Genomic DNA, 8,980 nt, shown 5'->3' with positions numbered 1-8,980 from the left:
GCCTCTCGCCCCGGGGAGGGTCCCGCCCGCCTGCCCTTTAGTCCGCTGGCTTGGGAGGCGATGCCCGCGCCCTCGCCCTCAGCCTCGCCATGCTCCGTCCGGGCATACGGCGGCTGCGGGGCCTCAGGCTGCTGGGCTTCCAGCTGAGGGGCTTCCCCGGCCGCCCGCGCTCAGTCTGCAGCAGCCAAGGGTGAGTGGGGCCGGTCTACGCGGAGATCCGCGCCTGGACAGCTGCGGGGTTGCAAGCGAGGGGCTGAGACGTCTCCGGCTATGGGCACTTGGGCACTTCTGACCTCCAGAAATGGGCATTTGGATTTCTTCTTGAACTATGTATGGTTTTTTTTTTCCCTATGCACAACCGTCCAAAGAGAGAATCAACGGGTTTCTACTGCAAGGACTCTCCTACCCTCACCTTCTTCAGTCAACTGTAGTGTCTTCTATATTTACCCAGAGATGGTCCGTGGGAAGGCAAACACAGGGGTATATATGGTCTTCCTTGGCTTATTATACCTTGTTTCTTTACAGTTCATCCTGGGGAAACTCATGATCTAGCTAGCTAGGAAGACAGTCATGCATATAAACATATCCAGCCGCTGAGCAATAACTATAATTAGAGAAGCAGGTACATGGGGAGAGGACCTTAAGTGAGGAAGACCATTGTACTCCTGGCTTTCTTCAACCTGGAAAACATTGGAGAGAGGAGGTGATCCAAGATTTATAGATAATGGACCTCATGATGATTATGGTTTTTCATGGAATAAAATGATGTGTGTTTTTAAAGTAGATTGAGATAGATTATTCTCTATGTTTCTTTACAAAAAAGAAGTCATCTGCTCAATTCTTTAGCTCTATTAGTTATCTACGATGGGTCAGAATTACGGGAAATGGAGTTCAGATCCATCCTTCTCCCTTTCCCGGCTAAGTCAGGTTGAGGCTCCCCAAATGATTAGATCAGTAAATGCAAATCTCACAGACGCTAGATGTTAAGTACTAGAAGGATAAATAAGGAGACTCACACTAGTCAGAAAAAGAAAAAAACAAACAGAAAACTTTAAGTATCATAGCCTAGTAAAGCTATTATTAAATGAATTGTCTTCCAGAGAGGAAAACCCACCCTTATCTGCAGAATCAAGATGGAAAGACAGAGCAGAAACAGTGATCATTGGAGGTGGCTGTGTTGGTGTGAGTCTGGCTTATCATTTGGCCAAAGCAGGCATGAAAGATGTGGTCCTTCTGGAGAAATCAGAGCTCACAGCTGGATCCACCTGGCACGCAGTAAGGAAACACCTCAGCACTGTCACAGGCACCAAGTTATACACTTTGCACGACTGGTTTCTTTTCCATTCACAGCTCCCCACTGTGAGCTCGTTAGAGTGAGTTCCCTTTTCATAGTGTTGGAAAGCGCAATCGCAGCTTAGTTGATGGACTTCCGGGGGGGAACAACATTTATGATGTTGGTCATCTTGATAAGATCATCTTGAACATACGGCTTCTGGATTCACAACCTGCTTCTGTCTTTTTCTACTTATGTGACTTCCAGCAAGTTACTTAAGCTTCCATTTTCCAATGTGTGAAATGGGAATATTAATAAGTGAAAGTGCAAGTTGCTCAGTCATGTCCGCCTCTTTGCAACCCCATGAACTATACAGTCCATGGAATTCTCTAGGCCAGAATACTGAAGTGGGTAGCCTTGCTCTTCTCCAGAGGATCTTCCCAACCCAGGAATTGAACATAGGTCTCCTGTATTGCAGGCAGATTCTTTACCAGCTGAACCACAAGGGAATATTAATGGTCCCTACCAAATAGGGTGATGATGAAGATTGAGTTAATATGTGTAAAGTTTTTATGGTGAGTGATTAGTAAATGTTAGCTTTTGTATCAAAGGATAGTGGCTGAATATAGGCCTAAGACCTATGTACCCTCACCTGGCTTTAGTCATCCTTTCATATTTATTAATTTATAATTTTAGTTTAATGCTGGGTGACAACAGCTTGGCTTCATGAGGGCTTAACTATGACAGCTGAGAATGTGTGACACAGCTCTCGTATTAATTAAGACACACAGCCAAGTTTATCTTGCATATTTAATGGTATGCATGATTGTTCCAGTTCTGTACAATAATTGGGCTTACATGGAAAGCCACTCAAGTAAATGAGGCGATTGACACTGCTTTCATACTGCCCACCTAGTTATTTCTGAAGTCAGGATGGGAAAGGAAGTTTTTAACAACATTAGATTCCATTTTTGTTTGGAGGAAGAGTTGGGATAAACAACAAGGTCCGACTGTATAGTACAAGGAACTGTAATCAATATCCTGTAATAAACCAAAATGGAAAGAATATGAAAAAGAATATATACATGTCTATTTACATATATTTGAATCACTTTGTTATACACCAGAAACTAACACAACATTGTAAATCAACTATCAGTTCAGTTCAGTCGTTCAGTCATGTCTAACTCTGTGATCTCATGGACTGCAGCATGCCAAGCTTCTCTGTCCATCACCAACTCCCAGAGCTGGCTCAAACTCATGTACATTGAGCTGGTGATGCCATCCAACTATCTCATCATCAACTATACTTTGATTAAAAAACAAAAGTTGGGTAGTGTTAGCTTCTGCCTGTCATCCGTTTCTGTCATTAGCTTTCCTCCACTGAGACAAGAGGAAACGCAGCTTTTAGAGGCCTTTTGACACCCAGAACGTGCTCATGGTATGGGATATAGTTGGATCTCCTTTCTCTAGCTGAGTTTGGGGGAGGACACTGCCCAGACTCAAGCCTAGTTTGCTCCAGAGTCCCCATGGTCACGTAGTCAGACTATACCTGCCCACTGGATGGAGACTTCTAGAAAAACAGCACCAAGTCCAGTTTCTCTCCCTTCTTTCCTTTCCTGCCAGCCCCCTCACCCCTCAGTCTGGGATGGAGGCCTGGTCCTCCTTGAGTGTCTCTCTGTTTTTTCCCGAGTATCTCTTCTGCGCCTCCACTGGCACACTTGCCCCTCGTGTCACTGGTCCTGCCTCAGCTTCTTTCCTGCTACCTGGGGAGACGGTCCCGGAAGCCGTGGACACCGCTGGCTCTTCTCCCCTCCCTGAACCAGACTTCCTAGGCAGGCTTCCTGTTGTCATGTAATAGAAAGCTTGTATTTTCCCCCCACCTTTCTCTAACTTCTTCTTAGCAGATATTTGGCTATTCTTTCAACAAATATTTATGAAGAGCCTGTATTGTGTCGGGGCTTCCCTGTGGCTCAGTTGGTAAAGAATCCGCCTGCAGTGCAGGAGACCCCAGTTCGATTCCTGGGTTGGGAAAATCCCCTGGAGAAGGGATAGGCTACCCACTCCAGTATTCTTGGGCTTCCCTGGTGGCTCAGCTGGTAAAGAATCTGCCTGAAATGCGGGAGACCTGGGTTCAGTCCCTGGGTTGGGAAGATCCCCTGGAGAAGGGAAAGGCTACTCACTCCAGTGTTCTGGCCTGGAGAATTCCATGGACTGTACAGTCCATCGGGTCACAAAGAGTCAGATACAACTGAGCGGCTTTCACTCACTCGCTGTACTGTGTCAGGCCAGAACTGTTCTAGGAAATGAGGACACAACAGTGCCCAAAAGAAAGCCCTGCTCTCATGGAGTCATATTCTGATGGGGCAGATGGAAACCACATCAGCGATGCTCTTGAGTAATCAGTGACAGAAGAGTAGAGTGGGGTAAAGGGATTAAGAATGATGGGGGCTGAAGAGCCTGAAGGCTACTTTGGAAAAGTGACACTTGAGCAGAGATGGGCAGAGGTGAAGGAGTGGGTGGGCCGTGAGGCTGTCCTGGTGAGAGCAGGTAGGCAGATGGAAAATTTTAACGAGTGGGAATACCCGAGAGGGTAGGCTTACAGCTTTGTCACACTTCTGGATTATAAAAGGAAGGTGTGCATTTTAACATTTTAATTACTAATTTGTTCATTTATAGTTGATTGATTTGATGTAACCTGCATTTTAGTTACTGGATTCCCTGCACTATCACTTCTTAAACATCTCATGCATAATAATGATAACAATAAAATGGCATATCCTTAGCCTAAGATCTTTTTAAGAAAAGTGGGCAAAATTTTTAAGATGAAAGCTTCTTGTTAAAAGTTGACTGTGCAAAATAATTTCTCCTTAGGCAGAGAGATACCAACATGAGTTGGAAAGGCATTATCTGCTTTGTGAACAAAGTTGTGGACTCGGCTTCACAAAATGAGGTTCATACAGTATAAACTGAAGGTGGACTCAGGCATGAGAAGCTAGGTTATACGGGTCCCTGCAAATACAGACAGCAAAAACAGAATTGCCCTAGGAAGCTGATTAGAGGAATTCTTGCAAATCAAGGGGTCTCCCACCAAGAAGCATCATGAAGATATCTCACATGTTAGAATTTTTTGAGATATAACTGACATATTAGTTTCAGGTATACAGCATAATGATTTGATATTTGTATATATTGAAAAATGATCACAATAAGTCTAACTAACATCCATTACCACACATAGTTACAAAACTTTTTCTTGTGAAAAGAAAAACGTTTAAGATTTACTCTCTTAGCAACGTTCAAATATGCATTACTGTGTTGTTAGCTATAGTCACCATGGTGTATGGTACATCCCCCGTGACTTATGACTGGAAGTTTGTGCTTCAACTTCACTTTCACTTTTCACTTTCATGCATTGGAAAAGGAAATGGAAACCCACTCCAGTGTTCTTGCCTGGAGAATCCCAGAGACAGGGGAGCCTGGTGGGCTGCCGTCTGTGGGGTCGCACAGAGTCGGACACGACTGAAGCAACTTAGCAGCAGGAGCACCCATTTTACCCATCCTCCAACCTCTGCCTCTAGGAACCATCAATCTATTCTCTATATCTCTGAGTTCTGCTGTTTTGTTTGTTTGTGTTTAGATTCCATATGTAAATGAGATCATTCAGTATTACGTATTTGTAGTTCTTTGCCTGTTTTATTTAGCATAATGCCATCAAGCTTCATCCACATTGTTGCAAATGACAACATTTCTTTCTTTTTTATGGCTGACTAATATTCCATTATATATATATAATTATATATATGTGTGTGTGTATACATATATATTTCTCCATTCATTTTTAACATAGAGAAGTTTTGGAGGAGATACGGAAATGTGGAAGTTTGAGGGGCCAGCTGGAGGGACAGACTACAAAAATAAAGGCGGTTTCACTGAAGTACAAACATGGGCTCAGGACTAAACATTTCTGGAGCAAGGGGAATCAGATGCTTTGGGAGGAAGGCAGAGCTTGTGTGACTCCATATTCAAAATGGAGTCACAAATCCCCAAAGTCTTCAGGTTTTGCTGTATTTTAGTGAGACTGCTTTGTCAGCACCTGATACTACTATTGATACTAATATAGAACATTTCTTGTAGGATGGAAGGAAAGGGGAGAGGATGGTGTAAGAAGTGGTTTTGGCTCAAGGGGTCCCTGGGAGGGGCTGCCCCTGGGAACAGTGCTAAAGAGGATGTTTTGGAGGGCTGAGAACTAAAGATGCAAAACTTCCATTTAGGGTATAAGAAAACAATATCAGGCCTTTCTATTTATTTTATGTAAAATATAAGAGAGAAATTAATCTTTATAGATCTCTATAAGAAGCCCTTGCCTTTGATGTGGTTGACATATTGTGTATGATGACAAGGTCGGCCAGGGAGAGGTCGACACTCCACAATGGAAGCATCCTCATTCTCTCGTTTGTCTTCAGTCAGCCAGGACATATTGCAGATGGCGTGTTGTAGGATATCGACAGGATACTGAGCTCCAGGATATTGTGATTGATTTTATAGAAACAAGGCTTTAAATAATATTGTTTGTGATGAAAGGGAGAGTGAATGACTTTGAGAGTATTGTACTACACAGAGATTAATTGGTCATACTGTAACAGTAATTAAAAGAGTGGTAAAACTTAAAGTAAAAAAGACCAATGTCCCCAGTTTGGTGATCTTTGTAGTGATGGAAATAGCTGTCAGGCAGTCTATGTAGTATAAACATATAAAAAAAATAGACATAGCCTATTCCTTCAAAGTCAAGGTGATGTTCACAATAAGTGAAAAACAACGAATTTTTGCAAAATAGTCCTGTTGGAAAGAAAGCATTTTGAGAAGGGAATGCTTGGAAATGTTGATATCATGATTAGATTTTTTTTCTTACGAAAATGATATATCACCTAGAAAAATTCTCATGTATACAAGAGATACATTTAAATTTAAATACATTTACTATTTTCCCAAATAAGGAGTTTCAGTGGGGTTTGTATCCATTTGTTAAAAATATAAAATGCGAAAGTGTTAGTCACTCAGTCGTGTCTGACTCTTTGTGACACCATGGACTATAGGTCACCAAGTTCCTCTGTCCACGGATTTTCCAGGCAGGAATACTGGAGTGGACTACCATTCTCTTCTCCAGGGGGTCCTCCCAACCCAGGAACTGAACCCAGGTCTCTCGCATTGCAGGTAGATTCTTTACTTCTCACTGCCCTAGCAGCAGGGAAACTAGGCTAGTGTGAATTGTTCAATAGAAATAGTTATTCTAGTTCAGTAAGAAAGATAAACTTTTCCTTCACTAGAAATTCACAGAAGAATTTTTTCCCTAGGCAAAGGATATTGGGCTAAATGTATTGAGTAAAAATTTTACAAAAACAAATCCATGTGACTCTTCCAGAAGAGAGATCATTAACTCATTCTGTGAAAATAGCTTCCTACAGTGGGGAAGAAGAAGACTTTCTGGTGGCCTGACTTAACCTAGGTTAAACTTAGAGGATGTTGAGGAATGAATGATGGGCAGAATCCTAGGCCCAGGCTCATGAATGAATATACATTTTCTCAACTGACACAAGATTTAAGGGAGACAAAATTGAGTTCTCTAGAAGATACCCAAAAGCCAAAGATCCTCTATTATTGAACTAGAAATGTTCATATCATACTAGATACCAATCATGTAAAGAAGGATGAGATGTTTGGCTAAAAGTTAGGGAGTCTGACTCACAGTTACATCATTGTGGGGCTGGACTATGAGAGAACTTGTACGTTGGGGCAACATTTTTTTTAGAAAAGTAGCCAAACACTTGAACAAGTACTTGATAGACACCCCAAGATTCTGGTCCATAAAAGATGATTGATGAACTTTAATGGTGTTGTTTTTTTTTTTTAATATAAGTAGAGTTGCTTTACAATGTTGTGTTAGTTTCAGGTATACTGTTAGGTTGGTACAAACAAACTTGCAGTTTTGGACCATGAATTTTAAATCATTATAACTAGACTTAAACACATCCTTATTAATCAAAATAAAAACCATTACAATCAGAACATTTTTGCCAACAAGAAATAAGTATGTTTTTTCCTGTAGCGTAAAAGTCTGTGCTTCAGGTTCAGTGAACTCTTGGAAAGCATTTTCTGCTTACTGCCAGTTGTAGAAGTGTTTTCCCTGTAAAAAGTTGTCAAGATGCTTGAATAAGTGTAGTCAGTTGGCAAGAGGTCAGGTGAATATGGCAGATGAGGCAAAATGTTGTAGTCCAGTTTGCTCAGCTTTTGGAGTGTTCGTTGTGCAACGTGTGGTCAGTCATTGTCGTGGAGAAGAACTGGGCCCTTTCTGTTGACCAGTGCTGGCTGCAGGCATTGCGATTTTCGATGCATTTCATTGATTTGCTGAGCATACTTCTCAGATGTAATGGTTTCACCAAGATTCAGAAAGCCGCAGTGGAGCCAATGGGCAGCAGACCATCAGACGGTGACAATAACGTTTTCTTGTTGCAAGTTCGAAGTTCGGCTTTGGAAAGTGCTTTGGAGCTTCTTGTCAGTCCAACCACTGAGCTGGTCATGACCAATCGTCATATAAAATCCACTTTTCGTTGCATGTCACAATCCAATCAAGAAATAGTTCATTATTTTTACATAGAATAAGAGAATATGACACTTCAAAATGATGATCTTTTTTTATTTTCAGTCAGCTCATGAGATGCCCACTTATCAAGTTTTTCACCCTTCCAATTTGCTTCAAACACTGAGTGGCCATAGAACAGCTGATGCTGAGTCTTCAGCAAGTTCTCGTGTAGTTGTAAGAGGATCAGCTTCAGCGATTGCTCTCTATTGGTCATTGTCAACTTCCAATGGCCAGCTACTACGCTCCTCATCTTCAAGGCTCCTTTAGAAAACTTCTTGAACTGCCACCGCACTGGGCCAAATGCATTGTTTATGCTGTGAGCTGTCTCTGCTGCTTTACGACCCATATTGAACTCAAATAAGAAAATCACTTGAATTTGCTTTTGTCAAAATCATTTCCCTAATCTAAAATAAATATAAAATACATCGCAAGTAGTAAGTCATTGGCAAAAAAACATAAAGTGAGAAATGTGCATTGGAATGATGTATAGCATAACCACACTTATTTAAGAATGTATTCCAATATCAAACGGCCAAGTTCAACAATGCAAAACTGAAATTACTTTTGCACCAACATAATACAAAGTGATTCAGATATATATATATATATATTTTCAGATTCTTTTATATTACAGGTTATTACAAAATATTAAACATAGTTCTCTGTGCTATACAGTGGATCCTCATTATTTACATATTATTATTACATTTATTATTATATTTTTTATATAGTAGTGTGTATCTCAGAGAAGGCAATGGCACCCCACTCCAGTACTCTTGCCTGGAAAATCCCATGGGCAGAGGAGCCTGGTGGCCTGTAGTCCATGGGGTCGTGAAGAGTTGGACACGACTGAGCGACTTCACTTTCACTTTTCACTTTCATGCACTGGAGAAGGAAATGGCAACCCACTCCAGTGTTCTTGCCTGGAGAATCCCAGGGATGGAGGAGCCTGGTAGGCTGCCGTCTATGGGGTCACATAGAGTCGGACACGATTGAAGCGACTTAGCAGCAGCAGCAGTGTGTATCTGCTCATCTCAAGCTCCCAATTTATCCCTCCCCCAGCCCTT

At 41.7% G+C, this 8,980-nt stretch overlaps 1 protein-coding gene across 1 annotated transcript in view; it reads left to right on the top strand.

Moving 5' to 3' along the window:
* The first annotated feature begins 89 nt into the window (after window positions 1–89).
* Window positions 90–8,980, top strand: part of DMGDH (dimethylglycine dehydrogenase) — a 70,644-nt gene continuing 61,753 nt past the window's right edge. Inside the window, exons 1-2 of the mRNA XM_052647055.1 lie at window positions 90–190; window positions 1,101–1,275. Coding sequence (XP_052503015.1) covers window positions 90–190; window positions 1,101–1,275 — 276 coding nt within the window. The remainder of the gene's footprint in view (window positions 191–1,100; window positions 1,276–8,980) is intronic.

Source organism: Budorcas taxicolor, chromosome 10, assembly GCF_023091745.1.
Source record: "Budorcas taxicolor isolate Tak-1 chromosome 10, Takin1.1, whole genome shotgun sequence".
Classification (NCBI taxonomy): Eukaryota; Metazoa; Chordata; class Mammalia; order Artiodactyla; family Bovidae; genus Budorcas; species Budorcas taxicolor.
The sequence above is the reverse complement of the archived record's forward strand: the minus strand, read 5'-3'. Positions and strand labels throughout refer to the sequence as shown.